The 22,470-nt window shown below is 42.9% G+C and overlaps 1 protein-coding gene across 1 annotated transcript in view; it reads right to left on the reverse strand.

The window, feature by feature from the left end:
* The window catches only part of PARD3B (par-3 family cell polarity regulator beta), a 1,162,664-nt gene that overhangs the window by 719,459 nt on the left and 420,735 nt on the right, over window positions 1–22,470 (reverse strand). Inside the window, exon 3 of the mRNA XM_075530369.1 lies at window positions 9,770–9,941. Within this exon, the coding sequence (XP_075386484.1) occupies window positions 9,770–9,941 (172 nt within the window). The remainder of the gene's footprint in view (window positions 1–9,769; window positions 9,942–22,470) is intronic.

Below are 22,470 nucleotides of genomic sequence, written 5' to 3' on the forward strand. Positions count from 1 at the left end.
ACTAATGAATTGAGGTTATGGGAGGAGGGAATGAGGTACAGAGTCGCTGTGAGTGGGAACTATCTCAAGGTAGAGGTAACAATAAAGCGGGAGGGAAACTGACAGGGGCATGGAGTGAGAGCCTTAGCCAGCTTGTTATTACTGATGTTCTCTTGGGACATGGAAAAGTCATGAAAGCGGGGGGTGACGGGGGGGTAGGGAAGGCAGGGGACGAATCGATTACTGCAGAGAGTCTCATCTTTCTTCCCAGAAATGACATAGATTTGAACCCCAGCCTTGTGGTCCAGTGTTTACCTGTCAGCACCACCAGTATCCTTTGGAGCGGGAAGGGTTTATGGATAGATGAGGAAGCTGTCACCCAGGCAGGTATGGTGGTCACATGTCAGAGAGGGACCTGCAAGATTTCTGATCAGGACATCAATTCTGAACCTGAGGGGTATCCTGGCTTAGGTTGTGATGAGCATTGTGACTCCCTGGCGGTGTCGCGGATGATGCCATAGCTGCCAACCCCAAGTTTGAAACTCCCGGCTGCTCGCTGGGAGAAAGATGGAGCTTCCTACGCCCATAAGTTTACCATCTCAGACATCCACAGGGGCAGTGCTCCTCGGTCCCGCGAGCCAGGATTGACTCGATGGAAGTGACTTTGGGATAGATATTGGTTGAATGACTGTGTAAGACACCCAGCTGGAAAAAAATAACACTGAATCTAAGACCAGTGCTCTAATAATGGTGGTCAATAAGGCAAAGATGGGCCCCACCTAGGACACGGCTTTGCCATCCCATTGGGGAAGTGCAGGTGGTCAGATAGGAATGCTCACAAAAACGGCCAAATGGCCGCTAAGGGAAGACTAGAGACTCCCATTCTTCCCAAAGCCATCGCCGCTATCCTCACTAACGTATCATGTTTGCAAGAAGTTCAAGGTGTAAAATTCCTAAAGACCAAAACAGAAACAAAAAAAACCAGTACAAAATATCCACATTATAGAGATACGAAAATCACCAGAAACCTACTGGGTTTAGTGCACCTCTTCCCCCCCCCGCACTGCCCCCACCAGACACCACACACACACACACACACACATACACACACACATATCCTCTCTCTCCCTCAATTCATCTCTGAAACTTACAGGATGCTATGAGAGAAATTTTCCTCACCTTAGTCTTCTGGTCTCTGTTCTCTCGTTAGATTTTGATTTACAGCTAGTCATAGTATCTATTTATTAATTTACATGCTATCTCAATTCCAAAAGGATATGAGGTGCTATTTTATCACCTACAATATTAAAAGACATGGATAATTGAAATCTACAATTAATTCAAGAAATGTCAAGTAGTTGAAAGAGCACACTATCAGCAGGCAGGAGATGCAGGATCTAATCCGTGTTCTTTCACCAGCTAGTGATTTGCATCAGAGCGCATCAGAGATCGCCCTACACTTTTATTTGTTCACTTGTACAATACTATCAATTATCTACTTGCTACTGACAATACTCTAAAGAACTGCCTACTGTCACACCAGCATTTGACAAAAGTATTCCTGAGGATTCTTCGTGGTTCTTTTGAGGAGAAGTGGCTCTTCACTGCAGAACTTTGCAGTAGCATAGGGAAGCCAGCAGCTTTCTGAGCTCCATTCTTCCCTGATAGCGACCATCGCCGCCACTGGTCTGCCAGGGTGTCACCCTGGGGCGGCTGCAGTGTTGCCGTGATGCTGGAAGTTATGGCCCTGGTATTTCAAATGCCAGCATGGTCACCCAAAGTGGGCAGGTTTCGGCAGGGCGTCCAGACTGAACAGAAGGACTGGGCTGTCCACTTCGGAAGAAGGAGACCCTGAAAGCCCTACCTTCTTTGCCCAGACAGTGACCACCAATAAATTAGCATAGTGCCCAGAATTTATTACACACCCCATCTGCCAAAACAAATAAATAAATGAAAGCAGCTGACATGGCCTTAGTTCGGACTCCAGGTGACCCCATGTGCGATGAATGGCACTCCAAGCTGGGGTCCTCTGGAAGCAGAGTGCTGGGAGATTCTGTGTTTTGGGTAAATGACACAGGCCAACACACATTTTGGTGACTCAAGTGTGAGACTTGTTTCTGGGTCTATTTGACCTGCTGATTCAAAAATGGCTCTAGTTTATCCTTATCAGCTCTAGTTTTTGAGACGTAGAACAGAACCATATATGACTCTTCACTCTGCTTACCAATAACAAGTCAGGATATTTTAGCGTTGTGTTTGTTAGATACCTGAGATACCGGAAGAGTGTGCTGGCTTTATTTCACATGGTTTGTGTTGTCCTAAATATTATACGTCACATAGCATCCTTTGATCCAAAGATATAGTTGAATAGTGAAAATTACATGAACTTGGATTTCCCCGTAGTATCACTTCACCTTTGTAAGGATCTGAATAGCAGGTAGTTCCAAATTATTATCTAAAAGGAGGGCTGAAGAAGACTCAAACTAAACCAAACTCACTGCCATCAAGCTGATTCCAACGCATAGTGACTCCACAGCACACCACAGCAGAGTCGCTGTGGGTTTCTGAGACCATAACTCTTTACAGGAGTAGACAGCCCATGGCTGGTGGAGTGGAACTACTGAGAGTGGGGCTAGCCGCAGCCCAATACACCCGCTACACCACCATAATCAATAAGGAGCTCTTATGTTGTGGTAGTTACACAGTCTATTGTCAACTTGAAGATATTAAGAGTGAAGAGGTGGAGATTAGCCTGTCAATCAGGTCACAGCCTGATGGTGTCTCCTTGTGGGTGTGGCCTTCTCATAAGGATTCTGGGAACTTCCTCTCTGTCTCCCAGGATGTGGGCCACTCTCTGCTTCACCTCGCTCGTGACAAGCCACATGGAACCATGCTGATGGCAGCCAGAATCCTGGAGATGGTTCCACCACCACTGGATCCATAAGACTTTCCACCCGCCAGCCTGTGATCTTCCTGCATTCAACATAATTGCTTGTGTTCCATGAGTCTAAAGAGGAATTTATAGATCAGTATCCGACATGTGGGCTAATGTTGAACTTATGGACTTGATTTGGACTGGGTTGGAATGCTTTCTCAATATACGATTGTTCTGTGATGTACGGCTCACTCTTGCACATGTGTGAGTGTCCCTAGATTTGTTTCTCTGGTCAACCTAAACTAACACAGATGGAGTGGTGAGCTATCTGTTTGACTGCCAACCACGAGGTCAGCTATTTATGCCCAGCAGGCACTCTGCAAGAGACGATGAGACTTTGTTCTCCAACAAACAGTTACAGCCTCCAGCTCCCACAGGAGCAGTTCCACTCTGTCCTCCAAGCTCTCTATCATGATCAACTGACAGGTAATGAGTTTGGTACAATAAATTGAGATTCAAAAGTTCTAAAGCCCCAAATATGTCAGAGTTTAAGCTCCTTTATGAAAATTAAAATATCCCAGACTTGCTCTAAGATGACACAACTTCTCCACCTCTACACAGAACTCTTAAATGAAAGGTTAGGATGGTTCTTAACAAGTGTGGAGTTAGCTTCACTTCAGAAACATTTAAGATAACTTAGCCATTGACTCCTATAAATTTATGTGTTCTGACATGTTATCTTCAAAATATATATGAGAATTGCTATGAAGTCCTTACATTTTAGACACTAAATCAGTTGTTCTCAACCTGTGGGTCGTGACCCCTTTGGGGGTCGACTGACCCTTTCACAGGGGTCGTCTAAGACCATCAGAAAACACTTATTTCTAATGGTCTTAGGAAGTGATACACTGCTCCTCTATCCATCTCCAAGCAGTCTGCCCACATGCAGATACTCCCACATGCAGATCCGCCCACCTAAGAGTACCTGGCGTGAAGACTGTTAACTTATGCTACACCATCCTTCAAGACAAAATTTCATTTATGTGTAATTAGCAATAAATATTTCACAATATATAATTGCATATTATTTTTGTGATGAATCACTATGCTTTAATTATGTCAATTTGTAACAATGAAAATACATCCTGCATATCAGATATTTACATAACTATTCCTAACAGTAGCAAAATTACAGTTCTGAAGTAGCAACAAAAATAATTTTATGGTTGGGGTCACCACCACATGAGACACTGTATTAAAGGGTCGCGGTGTGAGGAAGGTTGAGAATGACTGTTCTAAATTGTCCTCACACCTTCCATATATTTGCCTTTTGTTTTCATTTTCCACTCTTCTCGCGCTGAGTTCTTGCTCTGTAACACCCAACTTGTATGTAGTCTGTAGATATTGCCCAGTCCCCTGTACCAAGAAGAAAAGTTCACTGCTATCTAATCTAGGGGTGCTCAATACGTCGGCCGTGACCTACGAGTTGATCACAAATGTAGTGTGGGTAGATTGCACTAGTGGGTAGAGTGACTAGTGGGTTTGAACCACTGGTTTTCAGACTGGCAGTTCAAGACTTAACCAACCAGTTACCATGGGTCCATATGTAGTTTTCCTTGAACGTCCTTTAATATCTAATTATTTTTCAAACATTTTTAACCTTTTGTATCCTACTTCACAATTTGTGGGTCTGAATTCATCTCATATTTAAAAGTGGAATGATAAATTAATAATTTAGTATAACTTAATAGCAGAAAACAGAGTGGAACACCCATCTAAGACACTAGCGTTGATGTGGTGCAGGCAATGCCTTTTTCTGAATCAGTGCCCCCAATACCCCAGGAATAGGCCTGAAACCCAAGACACCAAGAGAAAAACCTTTTGTTGTTGTAATATTTTACTATCTTTTCAGTAAAGCTTAAGACAATACATTAAGTTTCCATTGAAGAAATTCTATACAACTCGGTCAGTGACAATTCGATTTTGCAGATGCAAGGACATTCCCTTTGTTCATTCTGGCTGCTCTGTCCATTCACTTGGTTCTTGTGTTCTTTTCATTTATTTTCGATGGAAATTAATTGTTGGAAAAATTAAAGATAATAAATAATTGTTGACAGCCTGGCCTTTATTCATGGAGCCTCTAGTTGGGCTCAAAGAACAAAACTTCCCATTAGTCTTAGGCTATTTGGCACACCTAGGGACTCTTAGAACTCAGTAAGTTCCAATATATGTTATCTATTAAAAATGAGAAATAATCTTTGAAAGAACACATGCGTTCAAAAATCATTCACATTTCTATAGTGTAGACTTGGTAAATCCCTAAACTAGGGAAAGTTAAAGTCCAAATAGATTCTGAATATGGCCCTGGGATATCAACCTCCCCCCTACTTTTGTCTCCCCCATCATGCCTCTTGTTTTGAGTAGCCTCTTAGGGTACCAGGTCTTAGGCTACAAGGCAAAAGACATTGATCAGCTTTATAAACATAGAATCATTCACTGTTCCAATGATTTGGGCGTTATGGCTCAGCCTGGACTTTGTAAATTAGCAGCATATTGTGGGGGTGGGAGGAAAGTCCATTAGAAAATAATGGTAGGAAATCATTTAGGGCAGTGGTTCTCAAAGTGTGGGTCGTAACCCCTTTGGGGTTTGACTGACCCTTTCACAGGGGTTGCCCGATTCATAACAGTAGCAAAATTAGAGTTTTGAAGTAGCAACAAAAATAATTTTATGGTTGGGGGTCACCACAACATGAGGAACGTTGAGGCAAGGTTGAGAACCACTGATTTAGAGGGATGAAATATGAAATTGGAATTATGTGATTTCCTTCTTGATATCAAACTCTTCTTACAAATTAAAGAGCCCTGGTGGCACAGTGGTTATGCATTGGGATGCTGACCACAAGGCAGTGATTGAAAACCACCAGCCACTTCTTGGAGAAACTCAAGACTTCTGCCTCCTGTCGGAGGTGCACTCTTGGAAACTCAAATGGGCAGTTCTACTCAGTCCTATCAGACCCCTGTGAGTCAGAATCGACTCCACGGCAGCGAGGTTGGGTCTGGTTCAGTAGTGGATGACAGGCTGCGCTACTAACCACGAGTCTTATAGCACACTGCACCATCCACAGATTATTCAAATGTGCCGGGGGTTTATGGCAAGATATACAAAGGAAGGGATGATTTCTATCTAGATAATTTGGATTGGGCTTCACAAACATGAACTTGGACATAAAACGTAAGTTAACTAACTCCGCAAAGTAGAAAAGAGGCAAGAGGGAACATCAGGTGAAGAAAACAGCATGTGTGCTTGGAGTAGAGCGGGAAACTTGGGGGATGACAGGGGCTAAATTTTAAGGTGATCATTGTAAAGTGGCCCAAGGTGGCACTATCCCCCATCCTTGGTATATTTGGGCCTATTGTTGTAGACACTATGTCGATCCATCTCTTTGAGTGGCTAGATTTATGGAAAGCTAGAAATAGGAGCTCTCTGCTTATTCTGTGATGACTATTTCATCCTGAGACAGAACAAAAGACGAGGAGGAGTCCATCTTAGGAGCAATGTACACGGAAAAGTTTGTTGTTGTATTTTCCTGTCATATTGTTGATGCTACCTAGTGGTAAGGACCCTGGTGACGTAACGGTTACACGTTAGACTGATCATTGCAAGGTCAGCAGTTTGAAACCACTAGCCACTCCTGGGAGAGAGACTGGACTTTTCTACTCTGGTAAAGGGGTAGTTCTATCTTATCCTACAGGGTTGCCATGAGGCATCATTAACGTGATGGCAGTGGATTTGGTTTGGTTTGGATCTTATGCTAGAAAAAATGATATAAAAATGATACTGAGCATTGAGTATATTTTCATAATAGAAAGCAGTAAAGTAAATGAGAGTAAAAGACATTTTTGGAGATCAAAATAATTTGATCATAGAAATGTTTTGATGTCTGCATTTATTAAATTGCCCCCTTCAGCAACGTAAGCACATAAATGGATTGCGATCAAATCCCCTATTTCTTTGACTGTGTCTGAAGAGTTCACGGGCGACTCGAATGCCATCATGTGAGAGAATCAGTCCTGCCCCCACTGCACCAGCCTGGCTCAGGGAGCCCAGTGCAAATTAGGACAAGTCATTCTACAGGAGCTGAGGTGGAAAGACTGCAGTTGTGGTTTCTGGATTTTAAAAGCACGCCGATACAAGGGGTTGCTGGAACTGATACCCTAATTGTCCCCTGACCATACCTCTCTCCCTCTGCCCCAGAGTTGCTGGGTAGGCCTGAATGCATAACCATTCACAGTCCCAGAAGAGGCACTAACACCCCTCACCCTGCCAACAACAGCCATTCATCATGGTGGCTAATGCCAGCCTGTGACCACACCGTGAAACAGCGAAATGGGTAGAAATAAAGTTGCTCCCACTGGTTCTTTTTCTAGCATTTTTCTTCTTTTTTAATCTAAGAGAACCAATAAATGTGTTTTGTTTCCTTTTGTAAAGTCTCAAATGTGAACATTTCTCACTCGGGCAGAACCATTCAGATGGTAAAGGAAGATGTGTCCTCATTTCTCCCTGCCCAAATTCCTCCAGCTCTTCCCAGGCACCATCTGCATCACTCACTAATGAGCTTGGACATGGTCCTAGGGACAATGGGGAGCCATTGGCGGTTGTTAAGTGGGGGGGGGGTGTGATAATCAGATTTGTGATTGAGAAAGGCAGCTCAGGCAGCAGAGGGGATTGTGGAAAGCAGACACTGGAAAGAAGAGGTCAGTTGGAGGGTGCCACCCACCCTGGTGATGAAGGGTGCACCTACTGCCTCTCAGTAGACATGGGTGAGGGAGAACTGACAGGGAGAAGATGGGTATGGTGGGAGGGATAGGAATAAGAGACACCATGGTTTCAGGCTGGAAGACATACGTTGCTACCTAAAAGTGAGAGAGCGCATCTTCTCATTTTATCCCATAGCAGTGGATGAAGATGGGATTTGTGAGCGATTGACACAACATTTTCAAGGTTTGCAGAAATACTCACAAAACTATCCCATGGAAGGCATTGTTATGCATTCTGTTACCAAGAATATATGAGGGGCAACGGAACAGCATGGCATTGCAGGCTGGTGCCCATCAGCAACCATTCAAAATCTGTCTCTGCTGCAAAATAGCATAATTTGGGGTGAGCCATATCACTTTTCTTGGTCTGTTTCTCACTTTTAAAGTCAGAGAAATAGAACATAACTAATTATTTGGAAGCTCAAATTATTTATTAGGAGAGAGAGGTTTAGAAACGTGGGTGCCTTGGTAGCTCAGTGCCTGCCACTACTCAGTAGACACCAGTCTATAGGCTTTTAAAAAAAATCTCTTTCTTACCAAAATTCTGCACTGCAGAAATAGAAAGCCCACTTCCAGAACAAGAGTGAATCTCCGACCTCTTTTTCTTCCTGAACATACATTAATATATTCCTCAAATGGCTCAGCAAAAGAAATCATGAAAAAAAACTGCAGGGGGGTTGGGGGTGGGGGGGAGGAGGAGAAATTATTTCCCCCAGCGGAAAACAAACAAACATAAGAAAAAAGGTAGAAAAAATTCCCAGGCAGAGGGGAACTCTAGGTTCCGTCTTCTGAAGACCACAATGCTTGCTTATAAATAGAATATTAAAACAAGCAAGTGCAATTCTCCCTTTTCATATTCCCTTATTGCCTAATTTCCCTCCCATCATTTGCATAATGGGTAAAAAGGCATCCATTATGCAAATGAACGATAGGGCTGTAAGGTTGCCGAAGCCACAACCTTGCTCCAGATGAAGAGAGACTGACAGAAAGCCCTCCAACATGCAGTTCCAGCAGCCTGCTTCATGAGCTGGTTTTACAAACGTTGGAAGAAAATCACCAAGCCTGGGCCATTCATTTCCATTTGGTTTATTTTAGCAGGGGCACTAACGATGCCTTCCAGAAAATTAGTACAAAATATGGCCGTGCTAGCATTAGGAGACATAAGATTGACTTTACAATGCATTTCATTTCAAATGGGAAAGACTGGTACTGTGCACGTCACAATTTTAAGCATATGCTTTGCTTTGAAGAAGAAAAAGACTCACTTTGCAAAATGGAATTAGCTTCTGTTCTTCTAACTTGGCGAATTGACCTCGTCGCAAAATGTTCTGCATACATTCGACATTTAAAAAAACAAAAACTGTTTCAAGTAACAAAATACTACTGGCTTTCCAAAAGACTTCATGCTGTTAGACCGATAGTCATTTATATCTCTAAGAGGTTTCAACAAAAACTGAAATGCTATTTTTCTTGGAGTTGTAAATTGGCGGAAACCAATGGAGAATGTTCTATTTTTTCTCCCAAACAACACCTTCAGAGCAAAAACAACCAAAGAGAATTCCGCACCAAATTCCTGGGTGGTGGTTCTCTATTGAATAAATCAGCCACACTGAGTTCTAAATCTCTTCCCCAAACAAAGAGAGAGAGCTTGTGGAAGAAAAAGAAGGTGGCAACAAACAGAAAGTGACCTTTATTGATCATATGGTTCGTTCACCCTTTACAATCCTTAGCTTTTTCCAAATGCTCCTTTGGGGATTTCTTTTTCTTGTTTTAAAAATGTGATCCTCAAAAAAAAAGTGATCCTCCCAGGATACAGGCTAACCTTGCCAGAGCATCAACTGCCTCCTGGTGTCCCTTCAGGGCCATGCACACAGCTTTCACCTTCAGCTCAGGAAGAAGGGCAGTTACTGACCCATGAGCAGCAGCAGCTGCAAAAAGCGAGGTGCAATGAGGTGCAACAGTAGAAGAAGGGGGGAGGATCTAGATGTTTCTTAAAGAAAGGTATCAACAAAATAAAAGTCATAAATTAGCCATACGTGATCAACAAGACAACCATTATCGCCCAGGTGAGAAGCATTCCAATCAAAACGCACATACCTGATTTCAGGGCCGAAGAGGTTACTTCGATTTCCCCACCAATTGGTTGAAAGGAAGCCAGTTGGGCGGCCACTTCCCTCTCAAAGGCATCTGGGCTCTGCTGATCTGCCAGGTTTCCACTGGGGCTCTCAATCTTGTGAAGTGGTTCTTGCTCATCAAACACAGCAATCAGCTACAAACAAATCCGCAACACTAATTACTTCGGAGGACAGGCACATCGCACAAACACACTGCCTGCTGGATGGTGGGCTCTGTGTGGTTTTCAATAAAGAGGTCTCGCGAAACTCAAAACTTTCATGTGACTGTGCCGTGACTGAACTCTCCAATTCCTTTATCTATTCAAAAGTGATTGTGGCTGGGAAGTTAGGGACGGTGCATGCCTTCCTTGGTTTGCTTTATGTACTTCTGAAAGAGGGAAACAACAGTGTCTTTGAGGAATGAGCTGGCGGCCTCCTTTCCTCGCCAGTGTCTCCTCGGTAATGTTCCGTAATGAAAGTTGAGTATTAACATGTTCTATGGGATATTTTTATCCCACAGAACTAAAATACATGACAGGGTCTCTAATGATATCTGTCCTGGAAATAAAGGCAGGTATGTATGTGCATGTGTATCATTTATCTCATCTTGGCATATGGGAGAGCTTCCAAAATGTGTAGGAAAAAAGAAAACAGAAAAATAATGGACTTTTTCTATGAACTTTTAAAAATCCCTCTCGCGTAAGACATCCTATGTGTGGACGTGAATTTTTCTTTTCTTCATTGTCTTCGTGAATACCTCTATGTCTACTGGTTTGAACACAATGAATGCTAAGTCCAATGAGAATCCACATCAGTGCTTTTAACCGAGTTATTCTAAAAGACATCTACATTTTCTTTCATATGAGGCTTATGTGTTTTATCATTAATATAGGACCTTTAAATGTTCTAGTTTCATGCATTTTATAAAGTTAAAGGCAGCTGCACCAAGATACCCATGTAGTTATGCACACACTTTCATGGGGGAACATTAATGGTTGAGTCCTCTGCAGTAGCATTTCTTTGGCCAGAACACAATGCCATCTTAGAGATATTTAAATGTCTGAATGCAAAAGGAATCTCCGAAGGGCCACTGTCAATCCAACAAAAGATCGTGTGTACAAATTTGAGATCTGCTAGACAATCCTTGGTTATTTTTCATTCATTAAATAAAACAAACCTAATTATGAATACTTATTCAATACTTATGAATCAAACATTTATTTGGGAAAGGGACTCAAAAGCCCCATTCACTGGAGAACCTTGTTGGCAATAGTATTAATAGCACAAGAGCAAGGGTAACCAATCAAAACATCATACATTCCAAGTTCAGTCTTTTAAAAGAAATGAATACAATTAGGGGTATGCAAATTGGCAATTCAAAATTAATTTTCATAATTGACTACTCATTTTCAGTATGGAGACTTCTTTAATTGGAAAACCCAACAATCCTCTCATGGCAGGAAAAAAAATTTACTCTAGGAATTGAGTACATAACATTTTCTATTTTTAATTGGTAGTACTGCTGAACCGATTTGCAGCAAGATAAAATGGAATAATAATGGAAGATTATTCTAGTATAAAAATAATCAGTAGACCTTGATCTTTTTAATCATCTGGCCAAAAAAGATGAATTTTGCACTTTAATACTATCATGACCCCTGGGACATATTTTGTCTTCAATCAACCATGTTCAGCCTCTTAAGTGTCTGGGGAAACTGTTAGCCCAGTTGTGGAGCATGTGACCTCTTGGCGTGACCTGTAAACCTGCGTGAATCTGAAGAAACAGTTCTCAACCCATCAATCCTGAAATCCTCTTCCACCTGGGACATGTGTGTTCCATCCCACTAATTGTATCAACGTCCCTAGTACTTCAGCTTTACTTCCCTTGCTGCCAATTTGTCTTTCCTTACTGAAAATACACAGCACCAATGAAGCTATCAAAACAGAAAATACTCTAGTCCCGAAGGGGTTAAGTTATGAAAAGGCAGCACATCCATTTATTAAATGTGGTGAGAGGTTCACACCCATCGAAGTTCCTGTGTTATGAGTGTCATGCTGTGCTTTCATAAATCAGGTGTGTTCATTTCATATAGCAGTCAACTAGGAAACATGCTATAAGACACCCAGAATAGTGTCATGTCAATGGTTTATGTAAAAATTAACACTTTACTTTTGCCTTTTATCGGTCATTAACTTTTAATATAACCTGTGCAACTTCAATACTTGGGAAAGAGAAAAATTAGAATATCCATCAGAAATATAAGAGCATAAAGTACATAATTCATACATCATTATCTATGGCTTTGATGAAATTTTTTTCCTTTTGAGTCTTTAAAATGTTCTATATTATTATCCTAACACAAGTTTATAACACAGATAGTAGCGCTATTACATCTATTTATCAAAGAGCGGAACCGAGTAGCTCAGAGATTTGGTTTCCTAAAGTGAAAGAGTAAATGATAATTGGTACTGGAACCTCTTCAATTTTCACCAGAGTTTTCAAGCAACATTGTACCAGATGTTAAAAATAAAATAAGGCTGTGGTGTAGAAGAGCAGTGATTCCTACGCGAGGCTCTTGTATACCTCGTCCATGTGACATGCGTCCTTTTGAGACTCCAGGAACGCTGCTCTTCCCAGACAGGCGAAGGCTTCCCTGGTCTCATCATCTCTTCAATTAACATCTGATTTGGCCTCTCTCCCAATCTCATGATTGACAGGAATTATCTCAGCAAACTATCGTCTGGGCTCACAGATGAAAGGAAGTCCCTGTTCCTAGAGACACACGGTTAAATGCTCAGCTACTATCCAAAAGACTGGCTGTTCAAATCCACCTGCACACTCCACGGGAGGAAGACCCAGAGGTCTGCTTTCAGAAACATTACGCGTGGGGCAGTACGCCTTTCTCACAGATGTCAAGACTTATTTCCTGCACCCGGTCACCAACACTTCCGAACCGAAGAGGACCAGCTACTGAATCTACGGGCCTCACCGGCTCTGATTTCGTCCATCCTGCCAGATTAGAGACTGCTCATTCCATCTCCTTCTTAATTACGACCAAGAGCAGAGACTAAAACTTGCTTCTGACATTGACAGTTCATTAAAATCCCATGTGGTTGGTGCCTTTTAACCGCACTTCTTACTTTATCAGGAACACATTACTAGGTAACAGAGGTTCTGGCATAAAACGTCCCAGTGACGCCTTAACATAAACCGCTGCATGAGACCTCGCGCTGAAGGCATGCTGGCTCTTAGACTGCCCCGGGACTGCAAACGGCCGTGGGGAAGTCCCTTCCCGTTGATGTAAGAAAAGAGAACTTTATCTTTAAAATGTGGTTTACCGTTTCCCACAGAGTGGATTTCTGTGGCATGTGGAAGACTCATCGCTAGCAAATGAAAGGCTGCAGGCTCCTCAATCCTATGCAAAACGCACGTGGACACTATTTGGTTTGGAAGGAGCCCTTCTCTGCTGCCCTCCGCCCTCTGCCGCGGCCCCTTGCGTTCTCCTTCTGTGCAGCCAGCGGTCCCGTCAACCTGGGCAGCACTGACCTTTCCCAAAGACCCCAGGATCCCAAACGATCTGTTTGCATGGCTTTGACTTCTAATCAGAATTTCGGTTCCCACAGATCTTCGTTGTACAGTTGCTCATAAGTGCCACATATCTTCTTGTACCTTATTCATTGCCTGTCTCCTCAACTCACTAACACATAGGGTCCAAGAGAACCAGGGTTTGGTCTACCTTGTGGATGGCTGTCTATGCCATGCTCAGCTCGGTGACTATGACAGAGTAGGTGCTCCATATGTATGTATGGGAAAGTGAGCGCAATATGAAGTGAGACATGTAGTCAAACCTAACACAGCAACAAGATAGAGTCTCTAGAACTTCGTGTGTGTTTAGAATGAACTCAGAGTAAGTTTTGTTAAAGTGCCTGAGTAGCATTGTTGACAAAATTTTTGTTTTTAGGTTTGCTATTGCAGAGAAAGAATGCTTTATTCTGTATTCAAATTCAGAGGGCATTGGCTTTGCTCACACGATGCGCCTAAAATGGAGATTATGCACCCACTCTTTCGTCGCAGGTACATTTTCAATAGGGAGCATCTTCAGTTTCAGTCTCTGCAAAGAGTGAACATGTCAGAGCTGATGGCGGGCAGATGGAGAGGTGGGGCGGCTTTAACAGGTTGACCTCAGACACTCCCCCACTTCCATTTCTCCCAACACGCTATCTTTAATTTATCAGGGAAGAAACTTCCCAACATGGCCTCTCCCCGCCTACCCCCCCACCCCCCACTGCCCACCGCTCCCAACCAATACCTGAATTGCAGAGGTAAATAACCCTCCAGGGCAGGCAGAAGCACAACCTGGATCACATCCCCTACCTGCAAAATTAAACTCTCCAAGTTTAGTTTACAAATTCATGAAGATTATACATTTCATACTCAACCAGCTCTGGGTGCTTCTTTCAATTTTTAAAGATGTTTCCTTCTAATCACCAATTAAATAAAAGCACCAGAAAGAACACGCCATGCTGATGCTTTTTTTGTGAAGCAAAAGGTCAAAGTGCGTTGCTCTGAACACACCCACTGCAGAAACTGTGGCTGCGGTCTTCCTATGCCCCTGAATAGACTGCAGCCCACAGAGACCCCATGTGACCTAACAGACAATGGAGGTTCTGATTCAAAGGTTAAATTCAAGTATCCTCAGCCAAGCATGACTACTCCCACCACTCCAGGGGTGTCTCAGAAGAACATGCAAAGTGAGAGGGGCTTCTTATCCAGCAAAATTTCCAGAACCTTATTTTAAAGAATATTTTCATCCTTTTCTCATTCTCTACCTTTTCAAGGTCAAAAGTACCGTAATCAGAGAAAGATCAACAACAACAAAGACTAAAAGATCAAAAAGAAGTCAAAGATCTTTGGCTCAATTACAGCACTTCTGACCTTGAATTACAGGCTTGATCAAAAGAGCTAGGTGCCCTCTGAACCTTCACATCATCCATATCCCTACAAGGGATCAGATCTGATTTGATACTTGAACAAGAAAGCTCTTACAATTAACATGACTGGTCATGGTGTATGTATGCACACACCTGTGTGTATCTCTGGGTGTATGTGTGCCCACATTCACCGAGGCACAGCAGGTGGGTAGGTAGCATACTAATTCCCTTGATCAGCGCTTAGGTGTGTTTGGGATCGGAGCACAGAGCCAGGTACACATGGCAGGTTCAATGTTCATTCTTTTTCGTGCCTTGACTAACGGTCCAGGCTTTCAGACTCAAGCCCCACTTGACTTGTTTATGCCCATTTTTTTACTTTGTTGCTTCTCTTCAGCACAAGGTTGACAGAGGAACAGAGAAAGTACCAAGATTAAACACATCAGAGAGGTAATTTTTGTTTTTCTTTTTATTCTTGTTCTTCATCACACAGGAGTACAGAGTTGCTCTTCCCCGGCTGAACTCCGGCCGCGCTCTCGGTTCCGTTTCTACCACAAGCAGAAGCAATGGCACAACGCCTTGTGTTGGTGTTTATGCAGACAAGTAAAACATGTTAACCTCTGTTGGCTGTCACAGGGAACATCTATCAGGATTTCAATTAGCATCATCAAGATGCTTGCTAGGAGTTAGTTTCTTCACCAACAAGAGGGTTCTTTCACTGTTACAGGCTCAGTTCTGATAACCTTATTTTTACCTCTAATTTCTTATACATTTCAGCTCTTATTCTTAGGCATCAAATGAATAAGCCAAACGCTCCCGCCCTAATAAGCTGTACTTACGAGGTAGTGTTTTAGCATTGGGATTGCACTGAGAAATATGAGGCCCTGTTTTAATTACATATCAAGTGAGGTAATGTACTACGAAGAAAGTCTCATTTGCCTTATTGAGTTCCTTCAGTGCAATTGCTAACCTTAATGTATTATTATTTTTCACTGTTTCAAAAGTATTCCACGTGACTGGCAACTTGGAAATGAAATTAAAAGAAAAGAAAGACAAAACAAAGTTTCTTACAAAATAAAATTGGAATCATTTGTCTCAAATTTTAATAAACACAATTAAATCTAAGGAAGACTGTGAAATTACAACAATTTCACAAGTAGAGGAAAACACATTATCACCTTTGGGAAGAGAGTGAAACAAGGCAGAATTTCATTTAAGTGTATGCATCTGTTTGTAACTAAATAACAATCAGAGTTGTGAGCTAATTTTATGCCACTTTAAACAAAGGTTTCAAAATAGGTTCTCTTCCTTCATTTGATTTCTGACAGCTAGCTGGAGTGTTTAATCTGGATTTTAAAAATTAGCAGCGCCCCATTAGCATCTTTATCAGACGCTAACATCAGATCTAGCCTCTTCGTGGCAAGTAGGTAACAGCTCTGCTTCACAGTAAGTTCAATCTACGCGCAGTCAATGAGCTAAAACCAATTTTCCTTTCTTCCTCAAACTGAAAATCCGTAAAAGGGACCTTGTAAACCTTTCTACCATTTGAGGCCACATTCTAAATAACCTGACTTGTTCTAAGAGATTCTAGTTCCCCCTATAATTTTTAAAGAGATAGCTGCCTAAATTGCCATATTTTCACACACACACGCACACACGCGTGCAAATTTTCTCTTGCGGGGCTGAAAGCACCCATATTTCAGCTCAAAGTAAATGTATCTCCTTTAATTTCAGGGTAAATTCCTAAGTTGTCTGGTAGATAGAGAAAACTCATTTTATGTTAAATCTTATTTTTCTTTTGACCGGTTTAGAGGAACACTTCCAAGATAAGGCCTTACCATCTGAGCAACATGAGAGAATGTGGAGTTTCTCTGCGTTATTCTCGGGTTCCCGTCATCACAGACGCTCACACGGGAGTGTCTATGGCCCTGACTTCTAGTCTAAGGTCCCACGAGTTGTCACAGAACCCACGGCAGTGAATTAATAACACCTCACGATTTTATTAAGCAATACAACCTATCCCCACTGCCATGGGTGTACACACACACGCACAAACTGTAGACATACACAGGCATGTGCAAATGCTCCTACACAGAATGTGCAACACGTGGACAATGCATGGTTGTATCTGTACACTTAATGTGCATGCTTTTCCATACATGAGCCTGCACACATCCATGGACTCAATTCTTACAGTAACTCTCGCGGATGAGGAGGAACTATTTCGTAGGGTTTCTGAGACTGTAAATCGATAAGGGGGTAGCTAGCCTAAGCTTCCTTCTGTGATTTGAACCACAAACCTTGCAGTTAGTAGCTGAATTCTTCACCCACTGTGGCAACAAGTTTCCTTTTGTGTGTGTAAACTTCTGGGATCTTTTAATTTCAATGTTTCATAAACTTTTTGAAGCCCTGTTATGTATGAGTGTGTGTGTGTGTGTGTGTGTGCATCCTTGCACGCATGTTGTGGATGTAAAAACCTAAACCCACTGCTACTGTGTTGAATCTGACACTGAGAACCTGATAAGACAGAAGAGAGCTGCCCCTTTGGGTTTCTGAGACAGTGAACCCTTACTTCACCGGAGGAAGGAGCTTCATCTTGTTCATGAAGAGCATCTGGTGGCCTCAAACTGAAGGCCTTCGAGTTTGCAGCCCAATGTGCAATCATTATATCACTTGTGTATATAGAAGAGTGGGTGGAAAATTACCATTATCTTTTTGTTCACAAACATTTTGAATGAAGCCCACTCATGCACGTGGATATGGACACACGCTCGCACACACACACACACACAGCAAGCCTGTTGCCCTTCAGTCCATTCTAACACATGGCGACCCTGCAGGAGACCACCCTCTGGGTTTTCCAAGGGTGTCAGTCTTTATGGAAGAAGATGGCACCATTGTTTTCCTTTGAAGTTGCTATGGGCTCAAGCTTCTCACTAGCTAGTCCCTGAGTGCTTCATCTTTGCAGCATTAAGCCCCTTCTCACACACACACACACACACACACACACACACACACACAGATATGGAAGAAAAGTACCCATGCTTTTGAAATGAAATCCCTAATGTCCCTGTAGACATACTTATTAAGGTTTTATTTCTCCTGTCTCTGTCTGGTTCTATGTCTAGTTCTCTAATACACAGGCACACATTTCACATACAATTTGATAGGGGGGGGATTTGGGAGTACCACTGCTTTATTTTTACATAAACTGTACAAAGGCATATAAACCAAAACCCACCAGTGACCATTGATTTGGGAACACTGCTGTGAGGTCCCACTGTGGAGACCCAACGCTGCTGATGGGTACAGCCACCTGGATTTTCAAGTCCTAATTTCATCAACTGCACCCTAATTTTTTCTTCTCTTTTGAATGTGCTTTAATTTTCAGTTTAGAATTTTGCATGCCTATAAAATACCATATAATATTCACAAATTTCTGCCAAATCTTAAACATCTGTGGTGAGTTTAGGAGAAACGGCCAAGCTCATCTTTTTACCATTAAAAGCCCATCATTCCTACCATTAAATATGGAGTTCAGGAGTTCATGGGAAGATGCCATTATCTGAAGAGGTCACGGAAGTCAGGGAAGCCCTGGCTCGCAAAGGGTTCTGGCTCTAGGTGGCATCTGAAATGCAGACATTGCTCTGGAGGGGAATCGCCAGTTCACTCACTGCACGTTAGAGGAAGAAATAGAACTGTATCCAAAAGTGCCACCTGTGAGGAGGCCAATGATAGCAGGTCTCTTAATGGTGTCCTGTTTGAGATCAGAATTATAGAAAATACATCCCCTTTACTTTGGAATTTGCACTTTGGAGAGTCAGCCAGCCCTGTCTTACATTAGCTCAGGTTTCAGGGTAACCATGGGAAACAACTCTGGACCATGAGCAAGCAAACGATAGAATGGTTCCTTTAGCGTGAGGCCCAGCTCAGGACGTCTTTGTTACCTAGAAAGCTGGACCTACCTTTCAATCCCTAATGGATAAACGAGAGAAGATTCTGAATAACCAACCCCTCTGGGTGGCATGTGCATCCAGCCAGTTTGTATTTAAGCAACATGTTAAGTTATTAAAATTCCATAAAGATTGCATTTAATAGGGGGGGCATTTCTAACTACACTAAAATAACAAGAGGTACACAAGGACCCCATATGAACTCTATTATGAAATAATTTTTTCCTTATTATCATTACTTCTTATTACTAGTGTTTTAATAAATCTGATCTGTGAGCATCGGGGAGTGACCATTTGTGAATAAAAACACTAGCAAATTACCCCCTGCAGCCCAGTATGTAGTATACATCCCAACAGCAAGACATAAAAATTTGCAAAGAAAGAACCAACCAGAAAGTTGAAAGGGCGGTTTGTCGGTTACCATTCAGGGGAGGCCTGTACTCCCTGCAGTCACAGCACCCCACTTGTGACTGGTGGAAGGAGCAAGCGCAGCTTGTCTTCAGGCCCCAATTAACAAGGCATCACTCTTTGTGAGTGTAATATACCCACAATCATAATTACAAATCTTGACATTTAGACGCTCCCAAAGCCAACACCCATCCCAGCAGGGTTAGCCGCATTATCCTCGGTTAAGGATATGGAAAGCAATTAGAAGTAACAGCAAAAGGTTAGCTCTCCCACTCCGCCCAACAGCAGCCAAACCCACCTGCAATCGCAGTGTTAATTTCCTTAAATATCGGCCCCAAAGCCTTGTCACCCAGGACCAGGGTGCGCTGTGTCTAAATGGAATATATAAGGGCAGTGCTTCCTCACCCATCAATCAGGCAACTGACTGACCTTTGGAGAGTCTCCAGCAGCAGTTCCTGAGCTGTCATGAAATTCTGGAGAAGGTGGGACAACATTGGACCTGTCAAGGGGTCACTCAGGCAGCACTCTGGCCAATTTACTAAATGTATCTATGTTAAAGAGTCTGATCTGTAACCAGGCCGATAAAATGTAGTACCCATTAATCACATCTCATGTTCAAGGAGCCGTGACCTTCCCTGTATGTGTGGTCCACTCAGTGCTTTACTTGGCCTTGAGGGTTGGGTGACCAGGAACGGCAGGCCACCTCAGGGAGAAGTGAAGCAGCTGAAACTTGTGCTGTAGGCTGCCTGGGTGACAGGCCAGGCTACAAGTGTGCCCACTGCACCTGTGTCGAGCCCAAACTGACCTATTTTAGTTCGTGTTCTGTGAGCTTTGCAATCCCTAAAGATCCTGCTTGCAGTACAACTGCATGCCAGAGGCTTACTCTCCTTGAAAATGTCCATAGTCTAGCAGGGTGTCCTTGTGTTTCCAGCTGTCTATCAAGTCTTTATCTGACTCCACCTGTACTGGGGCACATTGAGAGCCTTTCTCCCACGATGGCCGGCTCATCTCCCAGGTGAAGGCTTTGCCATCATTCTCTGCAGAGGTTTATTATCTGAGAACCGTTGGCTTGTCTTCAAAGCAGGATTCTTTTTTTTTTCTTTCACAAAATAGGCTGCTCTATTTGTAGCCAAGTCTCATAAATTAAAATACTTGTCAAAATAAATGAATAGTATGTTTGTTATATCCGTGACTTAAAATCACATTTGATTGCATACTCATTAATCCACAAATTTAAGCACTACGCCCTGGATTGCAGTCATTAGTGTGAATAAGCAGGGTTCCTCCAACAGTCAGATGCAGTGGAGAGCACTATATACTGTTTGTTTCAAAATGGGGCCGGCGGGGGGGGGGGGGGCTGTTGATGCACAAATCCGTGCTCGACTTCAAAGGAATTCTTCTGGAAGAAAAGGAATGCTGACATAAATAGTATTTGTAGCTACCAACAAGCAGGGTTGGGAATCAAAGTTTCCTAATAAAGGTTAGATGGAGAAATTGTAGAATGGATTTTGAATTGAACTTCAAGAATGGGGTGAGAGCTATTTTGCTGTGACTGGGAGCATACGGGGAGATGGAGGTGGCTTTTATTTCTAGCTAGGTTGGCAAACAAGGCCTAAGAGAGATGGTGTCCACATAAAAGGGTCCCCATCATCTAACAGAGGTTTGCTCCCCTTTTTGGGAAAATTTGGATAGCTTTCCATTCCTGACCATCTCCTTCCTTTATGCCAAGCGCTGTTCTAGGAGCTCAGGAAATAAAATCAGTTTCCTCCAGTTCTGTCATCCACAAAACAGGGATGTGATTACTTCTCTCACAGGTTTCCCATGACTGTGAAATGAATTATTGGCTACCACTTGGAACACTGCCAAGCACCACATAGTTCATCACATATATACCCCCCTCCCCCCACTACCATTGAAGTAATTCCAATTTATGTTATCCCTGTAGGACAGATGAGAACTCCTGCATGGGGTTTCTAAGGCTACAAATCTTTATGGAAGTAGATTGCCTCATTGTTCTGCCTTGCTGCAGCTGGTGGACTTGAACTACCAGTCTTTCACTTAGCAGCCCAGTTGCTTAACTACTTGTGCCATCAGCGTTCCATCTATGTGTATGTGTGCATGAGTCACAAATATGTGTACACAGGCTCAAGAGGGAGTTCCAAAAGTTTGTAAAAAGTGGAATGGAAAGATAATGGTATTTCCACCAGATGTGGGTCTGTCCTGTGTACCATAATTAGACCTGAATTGGAAGAAACTACCTGACGATGGTGCTGTTGGTAAATGCCGCAGGTGCAGGCTGGAGGCTGGAGGGGAGCCTGGGGAGGCGTGAGCATGGCTCGTGAAGGGACTGGCAGAGGCAGGGCCACATTTAGTCACGGTGGGCTAACCTTGCTGAAAGGAACATCTGTAGCTTCCAGCTAACCGTTGCTCCCTTCAGGAAGCGGCTGGCATACACCTGGATGGGTGTGACAGCCTGGGCGTTTGGCTACGAGATTACCGCTCAGAATTATTTTTGTGTGTCAATGACAGCAGTGATTTAATTAGAGAAGGTAAATTGAGGATTTGGGGAAAAAAGAAGCTGAACCAGGTCAATGGCAATGAGTGAGGTCTTACAAGGATGATACCTGCAGGTGGTGGTGGTGTTCTGCTAGGTGCTGTCAGATTTCTTTATACTCGGGATACCGATGTGACAACTGCCCTGTGAGTTGTTCTAGGCCGTCACCTTCACTGGAGCAGATTGAAAGTCTTCCTCCCAGGATGGCTGGGTGAATCTGACTGCCACCCTTTCCGTTAGCAGCTGAGCACTGACTCCACATTAGCAACATAGGTAAAGCCCACTGCCATTGCGAGGATTCTGCCTCAGAGTGAGCCTGTATAAGGTATCTGAGGCTGTAAACCTTCACCTGAGCAGACAGCCTCACCTTTCTCCCAAAGAGTGGTTGGTGGGTTTGAACCCCCAACCTTGCAGCTAACAGTCCAATGCTTCCCTGACAGGCTCCCTTATAACTATCAAGGACGTTTCTTTTGAGATGTTTTATGCCATCTAATGTTCGATATGAGTGATTTGAATAGAGGATTTTAAAAGGCAGATTAGATGTGTGAATTTGTAACTTGAGGAAAGTCATGCTGTTTGCACTATGTGCCTGTGCCTGTTTAAATGTCCCAAATTGCACACGTCTGTTTCCATCAACATGTACCATGCACCCCACCGCCCTGGCAAACCCTTAGGAGTGGAGGAGAAAGGAGGAATCATTTTGCGATGTGCTGTATAAACATTGGAGGATACCCAAAACTTTCTTTTCAATTAGGACTTTATTTTGAGCAATGCTGTCTCACTTTAATCTGTAAGATGTGCAGCTTTGTGACTGAACAATATTCCATCATACATATAGCT

This window comes from Tenrec ecaudatus, chromosome 13 (assembly GCF_050624435.1).
Source record: "Tenrec ecaudatus isolate mTenEca1 chromosome 13, mTenEca1.hap1, whole genome shotgun sequence".
Lineage (NCBI taxonomy): Eukaryota > Metazoa > Chordata > Mammalia > Afrosoricida > Tenrecidae > Tenrec > Tenrec ecaudatus.